Consider the following 15,000-nt stretch of genomic DNA (forward strand, 5'->3'; position numbering starts at 1 on the left):
TAAAAAAGCTAACATGTTAATGTTAGCATGCTAACAATTGGCTTGCATCAAGTACAAAAATACGTAACTGTGAGGTGTATATCTTTAAAAGTAGCGAAAAAAGCTAACATGTTAATGTTAGCATGCTAACAATTAGCTTGCGTCAAGAGCCAAAATATGTAACTGTGAGGTGTATATCTTTAAAATTAGCTAAAAAAGCTAACATGTTAATGTTAGCATGCTAACAATTGGCTCGCGTCAAGAACCAACACATGCAATTGTGAGGTATATACCTTTAAAATAGCTAACATGTTAATGTTAGCATGCTAACAATTAGCTTGCGTCAAGAGCCAAAATATGTAACTGTGAGGTGTATATCTTTAAAATTAGCTAAAAAAGCTAACATGTTAATGTTAGCATGCTAACAATTGGCTCGCGTCAAGAACCAACACATGCAATTGTGAGGTATATACCTTTAAAATAGCTAACATGTTAATGTTAGCATGCTAACAACTAGCTTGCGTTAAGAATCAAAATATATAAATGTAAGGTGTATACCTTCAAAAGTTGCTAAAAAAAGCTAACATGCTAACAGTTAGCATGTGTCAAGAATCAAAATATATGACGCTGAGGTGTATACCTTCAAAGTAGCTAAAAAAGCTATTAATTAGCTTGCGTCAAGAACCAAAATATGTAACTGTGAGGTGTATATCTTTAAAATTGGCTAAAAAAGCTAACATGTTAATGTTAGCATGCTAACAATTAGCTCGCGTCAAGAACCAAAATATGTAACTGTGAGGTGTATATCTTTAAAAGTAGCTAAAAAAGCTAACATGTTAATGTTAGCATGCTAACAATTAGCTTGCGTTAAGAATCAAAATATATAAATGTAAGGTGTATACCTTCAAAAGTTGCTAAAAAAAAAGCTAACATGCTAACAGTAAGCATGTGTCAAGAATCAAAATATATGACGCTGAGGTGTATACCTTCAAAGTAGCTAAAAAAGCTAACAATTAGCTTGCGTCAAGAACCAAAATATGTAACTGTGAGGTGTATATCTTTAAAAGTAGCTAAAAAAGCTAACATGTTAATGTTAGCATGCTAACAATTAGCTTGCGTCAAGAACCAAAATATGTAACTGTGAGGTGTATATCTTTAAAAGTAGCTAAAAAAGCTAACATGTTAATGTTAGCATGCTAACAATTGGCTTGCGTCAAGAACCAAAATATGTAACTGAGGTGTATACCTTTAAAATTAGCTAAAAAAGCTAACATGTTAATGTTAGCATGTTAACAATTGGCTTGCGTCAAGAACCAACATATGCAATTGTGAGGTATATACCTTTAAAATAGCTAACATGTTATTGTTAGCATGCTAACAATTAGCTTGCGTTAAGAATCAAAATATATAAATGTAAGGTGTATACCTTCAAAAGTTGCTAAAAAAGCTAACATGCTAACATTAAGCATGTGTCAAGAATCAAAATATATGACGCTGAGGTTTATACATTCAAAATAGCTAAAAAAGCTAACAATTAGCTTGCGTCAACAACCAAAATATGTAACTGTGAGGTGTATATCTTTAAAATTAGCTAAAAAAAAGCTAACATGTTAATGTTAGCATGCTAACAATTGGCTTGCGTCAAGTACCAAAATACGTAACTGTAAGGTGTATATATTTAAAAGTAGCGAAAAAAGCTAACATGTTAATGTTAGCATGCTAACAATTAGCTTGCGTCAAGAACCAAAATATGTAACTGTGAGGTGTATATCTTTAAAATTAGCTAAAAAGCTAACATGTTAATGTTAGCATGCTAACAATTGGCTTGCGTCAAGTACCAAAATACGTAACTGTGAGGTGTATATCTTTAAAAGTTGCTAAAAAAGCTAACATGTTAATGTTAGCATGCTAACAATTGGCTTGCATCAAGTACAAAAATACGTAACTGTGAGGTGTATATCTTTAAAAGTAGCGAAAAAAGCTAACATGTTAATGTTAGCATGCTAACAATTAGCTTGCGTCAAGAACCAAAATATGTAACTGTGAGGTGTATATCTTTAAAAGTAGCGAAAAAAGCTAACATGTTAATGTTAGCATGCTAACAATTAGCTTGCGTCAAGAACCAAAATATGTAACTGATGTGTATACCTTTAAAATTAGCTAAAAAAGCTAAAATGTTAATGTTAGCATGCTAACAATTGGCTTGTGTCAAGAACCAACATATGCAATTGTGAGGTATATACCTTTAAAATAGCTAACATGTTAATGTTAGCATGCTAACAACTAGCTTGCGTTAAGAATCAAAATATATAAATGTAAGGTGTATACCTTCAAAAGTTGCTAAAAAAAAAGCTAACATGCTAACAGTAAGCATGTGTCAAGAATCAAAATATATGACGCTGAGGTGTATACCTTCAAAGTAGCTAAAAAAGCTAACAATTAGCTTGCATCAAGAACCAAAATATGTAACTATGAGGTGTATACCTTCAAAGTAGCTAAAATAGCTAACATGTTAATGTTAGCATGCTAACAATTAGCTTGCATTAAGAATCAAAATATATAAATGTAAGGTGTATACCTTCAAAAGTTGCTAAAAAAGCTAACATGCTAACAGTAAGCATGTGTCATGAGTCAAAATATATGACGCTGAGGTGTATACCTTCAAAGTAGCTAAAAAAGCTAACAATTAGCTTGCGTCAAGAACCAAAATATGTAACTGAGGTGTATATCTTTAAAATTAGCTAAAAAAAAGCTAACATGTTAATGTTAGCATGCTAACAATTGGCTTGCGTCAAGTACCAAAATACGTAACTGTAAGGTGTATATATTTAAAAGTAGCTAAAAAAGCTAACATGTTAATGTTAGCATGCTAACAATTAGCTTACGTCAAGAACCAAAATACGTAACTGTGAGGTGTATATCTTTAAAAGTAGCGAAAAAAGCTAACATGTTAATGTTAGCATGCTAACAATTAGCTTGCGTCAAGAACCAAAATATGTAACTGATGTGTATACCTTTAAAATTAGCTCAAAAAGCTAAAATGTTAATGTTAGCATGCTAACAATTGGCTCGCGTCAAGAACCAACATATGCAATTGTGAGGTGTATACCTTCAAAGTAGCTAAAATAGCTAACATGTTAATGTTAGCATGCTAACAATTAGCTTGCGTCAAGAACCAAAATATGTAACTGTGAGGTGTATACCTTCAAAGTAGCTAAAATAGCTAACATGTTAATGTTAGCATGCTAACAACTAGCTTGCGTTAAGAATCAAAATATATAAATGTAAGGTGTATACCTTCAAAAGTTGCTAAAAAAGCTAACATGCTAACAGTAAGCATGTGTCAAGAATCAAAATATATGACGCTGAGGTGTATACCTTCAAAGTAGCTAAAAAAGCTAACAATTAGCTTGCATCAAGAACCAAAATATGTAACTATGAGGTGTATACCTTCAAAGTAGCTAAAATAGCTAACATGTTAATGTTAGCATGCTAACAATTAGCTTGCATTAAGAATCAAAATATATAAATGTAAGGTGTATACCTTCAAAAGTTGCTAAAAAAGCTAACATGCTAACAGTAAGCATGTGTCAAGAGTCAAAATATATGACGCTGAGGTGTATACCTTCAAAGTAGCTAAAAAAGCTAACAATTAGCTTGCGTCAAGAACCAAAATATGTAACTGTGAGGTGTATATCTTTTAAAGTAGCTAAAAAAGCTAACATGTTAATGTTAGCATGCTAGCAATTGGCTTGCGTCTCGAACCAAAATATGTAACTGTGAGGTGTATATCTTTAAAAGTAGCGAAAAAAGCTAACATGTTAAAGTTAGCATGCTAACAATTAGCTTGCGTTAAGAATCAAAATATATAAATGTAAGGTGTATACCTTCAAAAGTTGCTAAAAAAAAAGCTAACATGCTAACAGTAAGCATGTGTCAAGAATCAAAATATATGACGCTGAGGTGTATACCTTCAAAGTAGCTAAAAAAGCTAACAATTAGCTTGCGTCAAGAACCAAAATATGTAACTGTGAGGTGTATATCTTTAAAAGTAGCTAAAAAAAAGCTAACATGTTAATGTTAGCATGCTAACAATTAGCTTGCGTTAAGAATCAAAATATATAAATGTAAGGTGTATACCTTCAAAAGTTGCTAAAAAAAAAGCTAACATGCTAACAGTAAGCATGTGTCAAGAATCAAAATATATGACGCTGAGGTGTATACCTTCAAAGTAGCTAAAAAAGCTAACAATTAGCTTGCATCAAGAACCAAAATATGTAACTATGAGGTGTATACCTTCAAAGTAGCTAAAATAGCTAACATGTTAATGTTAGCATGCTAACAATTAGCTTGCATTAAGAATCAAAATATATAAATGTAAGGTGTATACCTTCAAAAGTTGCTAAAAAAGCTAACATGCTAACAGTAAGCATGTGTCAAGAGTCAAAATATATGACGCTGAGGTGTATACCTTCAAAGTAGCTAAAAAAGCTAACAATTAGCTTGCGTCAAGAACCAAAATTTGTAACTGTGAGGTGTATATCTTTTAAAGTAGCTAAAAAAGCTAACATGTTAATGTTAGCATGCTAGCAATTGGCTTGCGTCTCGAACCAAAATATGTAACTGTGAGGTGTATATCTTTAAAAGTAGCGAAAAAAGCTAACATGTTAAAGTTAGCATGCTAACAATTAGCTCGCGTCAAGAACCAAAATATGTAACTGTGAGGTGTATATCTTTAAAAGTAGCTAAAAAAGCTAACATGTTAATGTTAGCATGCTAACAATTAGCTTGCGTCAAGAACCAAAATATGTAACTGTGAGGTGTATACCTTCAAAAGTAGCTAAAAAAGCTAACAATTAGCTTGCGTGAAGAACCAAAATATGTAACTGTGAGGTGTATATCTTTAAAAGTAGCTAAAAAAGCTAACAATTAGCTTGCGTCAAGAACCAAAATATGTAACTGTGAGGTGTATACCTTCAAAGTAGCTAAAAAAGCTAACAATTAGCTTGCGTCAAGAACCAAAATATGTAACTGTGAGGTGTATACCTTCAAAAGTAGCTAAAAAAGCTAACATTTAGCTTGCGTCAAGAACCAAAATATGTAACTGTGAGGTGTATATCTTCAAAAGTAGCTAAAAAAGCTAACAATTAGCTTGCGTCAAGAACCAAAATATGTAACTGTGAGGTGTATACCTTCAAAGTAGCTAAAAAAGCTAACAATTAGCTTGCGTCAAGAACCAAAATATGTAACTGTGAGGTGTATACCTTCAAAAGTAGCTAAAAAAGCTAACATTTAGCTTGCGTCAAGAACCAAAATATGTAACTGTGAGGTGTATATCTTCAAAAGTAGCTAAAAAAGCTAACAATTAGCTTGCGTCAAGAACCAAAATATGTAACTGTGAGGTGTATACCTTCAAAAGTAGCTAAAAAAGCTAACATTTAGCTTGCGTCAAGAACCAAAATATGTAACTGTGAGGTGTATACCTTCAAAAGTAGCTACAAAAGCTAACATTTAGCTTGCGTCAAGAACCAAAATATGTAACTGTGAGGTGTATACCTTCAAAAGTAGCTAAAAAATCTATTAACTAGCTTGTGTCAAGAACCAAAATATATAACTGTGAGATGTATACCTTCAAAAGTAGCTAAAAAAATCTATTAGTTAGCTTGTGTCAAGAACCAAAATATGTAACTGTGAGGTGTATACCTTCAAAAGTAGCTAAAAAATCTATTAATTAGCTTGTGTCAAGAACCAAAATATGTAACTGTGAGGTGTATACCTTCAAAAGTAGCTAAAAAATCTATTAATTAGCTTGTGTCAAGAACCAAAATATGTAACTGTGAGATGTATACCTTCAAAAGTAGCTACAAAATCTATTAATTAGCTTGTGTCAAGAACCAAAATATGTAACTGTGAGGTGTATATCTTCAAAAGTAGCTAAAAAAGCTAACAATTAGCTTGCGTCAAGAACCAAAATATGTAACTGTGAGGTGTATACCTTCAAAAGTAGCTACAAAATCTATTAATTAGCTTGTGTCAAGAACCAAAATATGTAACTGTGAGGTGTATACCTTCAAAAGTAGCTAAAAAATCTATTAATTAGCTTGTGTCAAGAACCAAAATATGTAACTGTGAGGTGTATACCTTCAAAAGTAGCTAAAAAATCTATTAATTAGCTTGTGTCAAGAACCAAAATATGTAACTGTGAGATGTATACCTTCAAAAGTAGCTACAAAATCTATTAATTAGCTTGTGTCAAGAACCAAAATATGTAACTGTGAGGTGTATACCTTCAAAAGTAGCTAAAAAAGCTAACAATTAGCTTGCGTCAAGAACCAAAATATGTAACTGTGAGGTGTATACCTTCAAAAGTAGCTAAAAAATCTATTAATTAGCTTGTGTCAAGAACCAAAATATGTAACTGTGAGGTGTATACCTTCAAAAGTAGCTAAAAAAATCTATTAATTAGCTTGTGTCAAGAACCGAAATATGTAACTGTGAGGTGTATACCTTCAAAAGTAGCTAAAAAATCTATTAATTAGCTTGTGTCAAAAACCAAAATATGTAACTGTGAGGTGTATACCTTCAAAAGTAGCTAAAAAATCTATTAATTAGCTTGTGTCAAGAACCAAAATATGTAACTGTGAGGTGTATACCTTCAAAAGTAGCTAAAAAATCTATTAATTAGCTTGTGTCAAGAACCAAAATATGTAACTGTGAGGTGTATACCTTCAAAAGTAGCTAAAAAATCTATTAATTAGCTTGTGTCAAGAACCAAAATATGTAACTGTGAGGTGTATACCTTCAAAAGTAGCTAAAAAATCTATTAATTAGCTTGTGTCAAGAACCAAAATATGTAACTGTGAGGTGTATACCTTCAAAAGTAGCTAAAAAATCTATTAATTAGCTTGTGTCAAGAACCAAAATATGTAACTGTGAGGTGTATACCTTCAAAAGTAGCTAAAAAATCTATTAATTAGCTTGTGTCAAGAACCAAAATATGTAACTGTGAGGTGTATACCTTCAAAAGTAGCTAAAAAAATCTATTAATTAGCTTGTGTCAAGAACCAAAATATGTAACTGTGAGGTGTATACCTTCAAAAGTAGCTAAAAAAGCTAACAATTAGCTTGTGTCAAGAACCAAAATATGTAACTGTGAGGTGTATATCTTTAGAATTAGCTAAAAAAGCTAACATGCTAATGTTAGCATGCTAACAATTAGCTTGCTTCAAGTACCAAAATATGTAACTGTGAGGTGTATATCTTTAAAATTAGCTAAAAAAGCTAACATGCTAATGTTAGCATGCTAACAATTAGCTTGCTTCAAGTACCAAAAATCAGACTGAGGTGTATACCTTTAAACGTAGCTAAAACAGCAATTATCCAGCCTTAGCAAGGAGCATTTAGATTTTGGAACGTTTTGAGTTGGTTAAGAAATGTGGATCTTAAAAGAAGCATTTTCCACAAAGTGTTTGAGTAATCATGCTTATGTCTGTCAGGTATTGGGACCCAGGCCCTAGGGCGGATCCTATGGACGACCTGCGCTATGTTTGGGGCGGCTTTGCTTACCTTCAGGACATCCTGGAACATGGGATCATCCGCACTCAGACTGGAAAGGAATGGCCGCTGGGTGTTTACCTGCAACAGATCCCTTACCCGTGTTATGTGGACGACCTGTAAGTACAAAACCCAAAAGCACGTTGGGTAAATGGTAAATAAAAACAGAATACAATGATTAGCAAATCCTTTTCAACTTATATTCAATTAAATAGACTGCAAAGACAAGATATTTAATGTTCCAACTGAGAAACTTGTTGTTTTTTTACTGCAAATAATCATTAACTTAGAATTGCTGAAATAAGCAGGGGCGTCCATGATAACGTTGCTTGGATGGCAACATGTGTTGCTCCAAAACCTGTATGTACCTTTCAGCATTAATGGTGCCTTCACATATGTGCATCAGTCCATCTTAGATGAGCTCGAGCCCAGCGAAGCCGGCGGCGTTTCTGGGTGTTGTTGATAAATGGCTTTCGCTTTGCATAGTAGAGTTTTAACTTGCACTTACAGATGTAGCGACAAACTGTTGTTGCTGACAGTGGTTTTCTGAAGTGTCCCTGAGCCCATGTGGTGATATCCTTTACACACTGATGTCGCCTTTTGATGCAGTACCACCTGAGGGATCGAAGGTCACGGGTATTCAATGTTGGTTTTCAGCCTTGCTGCTTAAAACACAAACAAACACACATGCACACACACACAATTTCACAAGAAAACCTTGGAATTTTTGCAGTATTATAATAAAAGTCGTAATTTTAAGTCAAAATTTTACAAGTAAAACTGAACATTTGTGCAATATTATGATAAAAGTTGGAATTTTACAAGAAAAGCTTAACATTTTGGCAATTTTATGAAAAAAAGGTTGGAATTTTGCTTGACAAAAGTCACAATTTTATAAGAAAACTTTAAATGTTCACAATACTATAATAATAATCGGAATTTCACTTGGAAAAATTATGGACAAAATTAATAATTGTACTCAAAAAAATGTCACTATTTTACAAGAAAAATTGACAATATTGTGATAAAAGTCAGAATTTTACATGGAATTTTTACGAGAAAATATTGCAATATTACAGAAACAGAAATTGAGAAATTGTTCCCAATTTTATAAGAAAAAAGTCGACACATTGTGAGAAAAACACTGCTTATAGTTCATTTATTGTTTTTGATTCACAATTTTATAAGAAAACTTTAAATTTTAACAATATTATAATACTAATCGGAATTTCACTCGGAAAAATTATGGCAAAATTAATAATTGTACTCAAAAAAATGTCACTATTTTACAAGAAAAATTGACAATATTGTGATAAAAGTCAGAATTTTACATGGAATTTTTACGAGAAAATATTGCAATATTAACAGAAATTGAGAAATTGTTCCCAATTTTATAAGAAAAAAGTTGACACATTGTGAGAAAAACACTGCTTATAGTTCATTTATTGTTTTTGATTCACAATTTTATAAGAAAACTTTAAATGTTCACAATACTATAATAATAATCGGAATTTCACTTGGAAAAATTATGACAAAAGTAATAATTGTACTCAAAAAAATGTCACTATTTTACAAGAAAAATTGACAATATTGTGATAAAAGTCAGAATTTTACACGGAATTTTTACGGGAAAATATTGCAATATTACAGAAACAGAAATTGAGAAATTGTTCCCAATTTTATAAGAAAAAAGTCGACACATTGTGAGAAAAACACTGCTTATAGTTCATTTATTGTTTTTGATTCACAATTTTATATGAAAACTTTAAATGTTAACAATACTATAATAATAATCGGAATTTCACTTGGAAAAATTATGGCAAAATTAATAATTGTACTCAAAAAATGTCACTATTTTACAAGAAAAATTGACAATATTGTGATAAAAGTCAGAATTTTACATGGGATTTTTACGAGAAAATATTGCAATATTACAGAAACAGAAATTGAGAAATTGTTCCCAATTTTATAAGAAAAAAGTCGACACATTGTGAGAAAAACACTGCTTATAGTTCATTTATTGTTTTTGATTCACAATTTTATAAGAAAACTTTAAATGTTAACAATACTATAATAATAATCGGAATTTCACTTGGAAAAATTATGGCAAAATTAATAATTGTACTCAAAAAATGTCACTATTTTACAAGAAAAATTGACAATATTGTGATAAAAGTCAGAATTTTACATGGGATTTTTACGAGAAAATATTGCAATATTACAGAAACAGAAATTGAGAAATTGTTCCCAATTTTATAAGAAAAAAGTCGACACATTGTGAGAAAAACACTGCTTATAGTTCATTTATTGTTTTTGATTCAAAATTTTATAAGAAAACTTTAAATGTTAACAATATTATAATAATAATCGGAATTTTACTCGGAAAAATTATGACAAAATTAATAATTGTACTCAAAAAATGTCACTATTTTACAAGAAAAATTGACATTATTGTGATAAAATTCAGAATTTTACGTGGAATTTTTACGAGAAAATATTGCAATATTAACAGAAATTGAGAAATTGTTCCCAATTTTATAAGAAAAAAGTCGACACATTGTGAGAAAAACACTGCTTATAGTTCATTTATTGTTTTTGATTCACAATTTTATAAGAAAACTTTAAATGTTAACAATAGTATAATAATAATCGGAATTTCACTCGGAAAAATTATGGACAAAATTAATAATTGTACTCAAAAAATGTCACTATTTTACAAGAAAAATTGACAATATTGTGATAAAAGTCAGAATTTTACATGGAATTTTTACGAAAAAATATTGCAATATTAACAGAAATTGAGAAATTGTTCCCAATTTTATAAGAAAAAAGTCGACACATTGTGAGACAAACACTGCTTATAGTTCATTTATTGTTTTTGATTCACAATTTTATAAGAAAACTTTAAATGTTCACAATACTATAATAATAATCGGAATTTCACTCGGAAAAATTATGACAAAATTAATAATTGTACTCAAAAAAATGTCACTATTTTACAAGAAAAATTGACAATATTGTGATAAAAGTCAGAATTTTACATGGAATTTTTACGAGAAAATATTGCAATATTAACAGAAATTGAGAAATTGTTCCCAATTTTATAAAAAAAAAAGTCGACACATTGTGAGAAAAACACTGCTTATAGTTCATTTATTGTTTTTGATTCACAATTTTATAAGAAAACTTTAAATGTTAACAATATTATAATAATAATCGGAATTTCACTCGGAAAAATTATGACAAAATTAATAATTGTACTCAAAAAAATGTCACTATTTTACAAGAAAAATTGACAATATTGTGATAAAAGTCAGAATTTTACATGGAATTTTTACGAGAAAATATTGCAATATTAACAGAAATTGAGAAATTGTTCCCAATTTTATAAAGAAAAAAGTCGACACATTGTGAGAAAAACACGGCTTATAGTTCATTTATTGTTTTTGATTCACAATTTTATAAGAAAACTTTAAATGTTCACAATACTATAATAATAATAATCGGAATTTCACTTGGAAAAATTATGGACAAAATTAATAATTGTACTCAAAAAAATGTCACTATTTTACAAGAAAAATTGACAATATTGTGATAAAAACATGGAATTTTACGAGAAAATATTGCAATATTACAGTAACAGAAATTGAGAAATTGTTCCCAATTTTATAAGAAAAAAGTCGACACATTGTGAGACAAACACTACTTATAGTTAATTTATTGTTTTTGATTTTTTTAATTGGTTTTTAATCTTCATTACTTCAAGTTATGTCTCTATATACATTTTTTTTTTTTTTTTAAACAATTTTGGTCAAAAGGGTGCGCATTTCAATTTCTTACACACACTTGTTATTTCATATGTTGACCAGAGGGGGAGCACTTTTAAAAGCGACACACAGTCAATTTGAAAAACCTCTCCTTTTTGGGACCACCCTCATTTTGATAGGTTTCATCATACTTGCCAACCCTCCCGGATTTTCCGGGAGACTCCCGAAATTCAGCGCCTCTCCCGAAAACCTCCCGGGACAAATTTTCTCCCGAAAATCTCCCGAAATTTAGGCGGAGCTGGAGGCCACGCCCCCTCCAGCTCCATGCGGACCTGAGTGACGTGTTGACAGCCTGTTCACAACATTGCCGTAAACACTAATGTTGTGACACTTTTAAACAGGACAATACTGCCATCTACTGTACATGCATATGTGACCCACCCATAATGTGTCACATTTTTGTGTTGATTTTTTTATTTTATTTTGTGGTTTGAATTCGTTTTTGGAGCTGTCATTACACATTTATCAGTATTCACATTGGTCAGTAGGGGGCAGTAGGGCGTTTCTTCCCAATTGAACGCTATCACCTGCAGACCGGAAGTGTCTTGTCATTCTGATGAGCGCGACCAGTCTGTGAACAATTGAAACGTCCTGTGTGCTTTTTCCTCCTGTATAACAGGTTAGTTTTGGTGAATCAACTCACTGAATAATATCCATGTGATCTTTATAAGTTTAAGTACACATTCTGATGGTGGAGCCTAACTCTAAAGTGTTTGTGAGTTGTAGTTTGTATTTGTGAATGAATCCAGTGCACAGCTGCAGTAATCAGTACAGAAAGGCGACGTGAGTGCGCAATGTTTATATAGGAACTTCTGATCCTAGTTCAGACTCCCAAATTAGTGCTCCCGTTTTCTTATTGATTTTATAATGTATATTTGTATAATGTGTGTGTTCTGAAATAGTGACAGAGAATAGAACAAGGATGGACAATTCAACCCTTAACTCAACAATGAGTAGATGAGTGTTATGTGTGTGTGTATATGTGTAAATAAATGAACACTGAAATTCAAGTATTTATTTTATTTATATATATATATATATATATATATATATATATATATATATATATATATATATATATATATGTAATAAAAAAAAAAGATATATATATATTTATAGCTAGAATTAACTGAAAGTCAAGTATTTCTTATATATATATCTTAACCACGCCCCCCGCCCCACCCCCGACCACGCCCCCCACCCCCCACCTCCCGATATCGGAGGTCTCAAGGTTGGCAAGTATGGGTTTCATTCTCTATTAGATGCAACGGTTTTCTGTATTGGGACCATGATTTGTTCACACCTCCTCATATGGAAGCTACTTTTCCTTGTTGATGTCTCAAGAAGGGTAGAAATACAAGAACACACACTTGTTAATACAAATCTTCATTTTCCCAGCTTCATGCTCACTCTCAACCGCTGCTTCCCGGTCTTCATGGTCCTGGCCTGGGTCTACTCCGTGTCCATGGTGGTCAAAAGCATCGTCCTGGAAAAGGAGCTGCGTCTGAAGGAGACCCTCAAGGTGATGGGGGTCTCAAACGGCGTCATCTGGTCCACCTGGTTCATCGACAGCTTCCTCGTGATGGGCACCAGCACGGCTCTGCTGACGGCCGTCATCACGGTGAGAAGTCCACTTCCCACCGACGGCACGGGACAAAACGATGAGTCAGCGTAAACCGGTTTGAGTAAGACTGGAATCATTAACACAGTGGATTCCATGACATCATCGGACCATGCGGGACCGGGCTGGTCAATGATTAACTCCTGCAAAAGCAGGTGCAAAGTAACATGCCTTCGTACCTTTTTGCTTGAGCATGTTTTCTTTGAAGTTCCATTCGTTATGTAGTAGCAAAAGCCAAAAAAACAAGGTAGTAAAATACAAAATGTTCCTTGTGTAATCTAGTAATAATAGTAACTTTTACTCAGAGTACATTGTGCAGACGAAGTGAACTAATACACTATATTGCCAAAAGTATTTGGCCACCCATCCAAATGATCCGAATCAGGTGTCCTAATCACTTGGCCCGGTGTATCAAATAAAGCACTTAGGCATGGAGACTGTTTCTACACACATTTGTGAAGGAATGGGCCGCCCTCAGTGGAACTGTCATAGGATGCCGCCTGTGCAACAAATCCAGTCGTGAAATTTCCTCGCTCCTAAATATTCCTGAGTCAACTTTATCATAAGAAAATGGAAGAGTTTGGGGAACAACAGCAACTCAGCCACCAAGCGGTAGGCCACGTAAACTGACGAGAGAGGGGTCAGCGGATGCTGTAGCGCATAGTCAGTTTGCTATAGAGCTCCAAACTTCATGTGACCTTCCAATTAGCCCACGCACAGTGCGCAGAGAGCTTCATGGAATGGGTTTCCATGGCCGAGCGGCTGCATCTAAGCCGTACATCACCAAGTCCAATGCGAAGCACGTCGCCACAGTGATTTCCAGCGTGGAACTGTCATAGGATGCCGCCTGTGCAACAAATCCAGTCGTGAAATTTCCTCGCTCCTAAATATTCCAAAGTCAACTTTATTATAAGAAAATGGAAGAGTTTGGGAACAACAGCAACTCAGCCACCAAGTGGTAGGCCACGTAAACTGACAAGAGAGGGGTCAGCGGATGCTGTAGCGCATAGTCAGTTTGCTATAGAGCTCCAAACTTCATGTGACCTTCCAATTAGCCCACGCACAGTACGCAGAGAGCTTCATGGAATGGGTTTCCATGGCCGAGCGGCTGCATCTAAGCCGTACATCACCAAGTCCAATGCGAAGCACGTCGCCACAGTGATTTCCAGCGTGGAACTGTCATAGGATGTGCAACAAATCCAGTCGTGAAATTTCCTCGCTCCTGAATATTCAACATAAGAGTTTGGGAACAACAGCAACTCAGCCACCAAGCGGTAGGCCACGTAAACTGACAGAGAGGGGTCGGCGGATGCTGAAGCGCATAGTGCAAAGACTTTCTGCACAAACTTCATGTGACCTTCCAATTAGCCCACGTACAGTACGCAGAGAGCTTCATGGAATGGGTTTCCATGGCCGAGCAGCTGCATCTAAGCCATACATCACCAAGTCCAATGCAAAGCGTGGGATGCAGTGGTGTAAAGCACGTCGCCAGGAGAACGTTACATTTCGAACTGTATTGTGCTATGTGTGAAATTTGGTGGAGGAGGAATTATGGTGTGGGGTTGTTTTTCAGGAGTTGGGCTTTGGCCCCTTAGTTCCAGTGAAAGGAACTTGGAATGCTCCAGGATACCAAAACAATTTGGACAATTCCATAGCTCCCAACCATGTGGGAGCAGTTTGGAGCGGGCCCCTTTCTCTTGCAACATGACTGTGCACCAGTGCACAAAGCAAAGGTCCATAAAGACAATGGATGAACTTGACTGGCCTGCACAGAGTCCTGACCTGAACCCGATAGAACACCTTTGGGATGAATTAGAACGGAGACTGAGAGCCAGGCCTTCTCGAGAACACCAACATCAGTGTGCGTTTTTGGAAGAATGGTGGAAAATTCCTATAAACACACTCTGCAACCTTGTGGACAGCCTTCCCAGAAGAGTTGAAGCTGTAATAGCTGCAAAAGGTCATATTGAGCCCTATGGGTTAGGAATGGGATGGCACTTCAAGTTCATATGTGAGTCA

The 15,000-nt window shown here is 33.8% G+C and overlaps 1 protein-coding gene and 1 long non-coding RNA gene across 5 annotated transcripts in view; one reads left to right on the forward strand and one right to left on the reverse strand.

Moving 5' to 3' along the window:
- LOC133609883 (uncharacterized) overlaps positions 1 to 13,074 on the reverse strand; it is a 14,841-nt gene extending 1,767 nt beyond the window's left edge. Inside the window, exons 1-3 of one of the 3 annotated variants that reach the window (XR_009815789.1) lie at positions 12,731 to 13,074; positions 7,902 to 8,198; positions 7,546 to 7,650 (exon numbers count right to left, since the gene is read on the reverse strand). This is a non-coding gene — a long non-coding RNA (uncharacterized lncRNA). The remainder of the gene's footprint in view (positions 1 to 7,545; positions 7,651 to 7,901; positions 8,199 to 12,730) is intronic. The other 2 variants (XR_009815788.2, XR_009815787.2) reach the window with 2 other exon arrangements.
- LOC133609869 (retinal-specific phospholipid-transporting ATPase ABCA4-like) overlaps positions 1 to 15,000 on the forward strand; it is a 600,088-nt gene that overhangs the window by 111,164 nt on the left and 473,924 nt on the right. For both annotated transcript variants that reach the window (XR_012050540.1, XM_061965894.2), the window contains exons 14-15: positions 7,476 to 7,652; positions 12,759 to 12,981. Coding sequence is in view for 1 of the 2 variants with exons in the window: in XM_061965894.2 (XP_061821878.2) it covers positions 7,476 to 7,652; positions 12,759 to 12,981 (400 nt within the window). In the remaining variant the exon portion in view is untranslated. The remainder of the gene's footprint in view (positions 1 to 7,475; positions 7,653 to 12,758; positions 12,982 to 15,000) is intronic.

The sequence above is a fragment of the Nerophis lumbriciformis genome, linkage group LG07 (assembly GCF_033978685.3).
Source record: "Nerophis lumbriciformis linkage group LG07, RoL_Nlum_v2.1, whole genome shotgun sequence".
NCBI lineage: Eukaryota > Metazoa > Chordata > Actinopteri > Syngnathiformes > Syngnathidae > Nerophis > Nerophis lumbriciformis.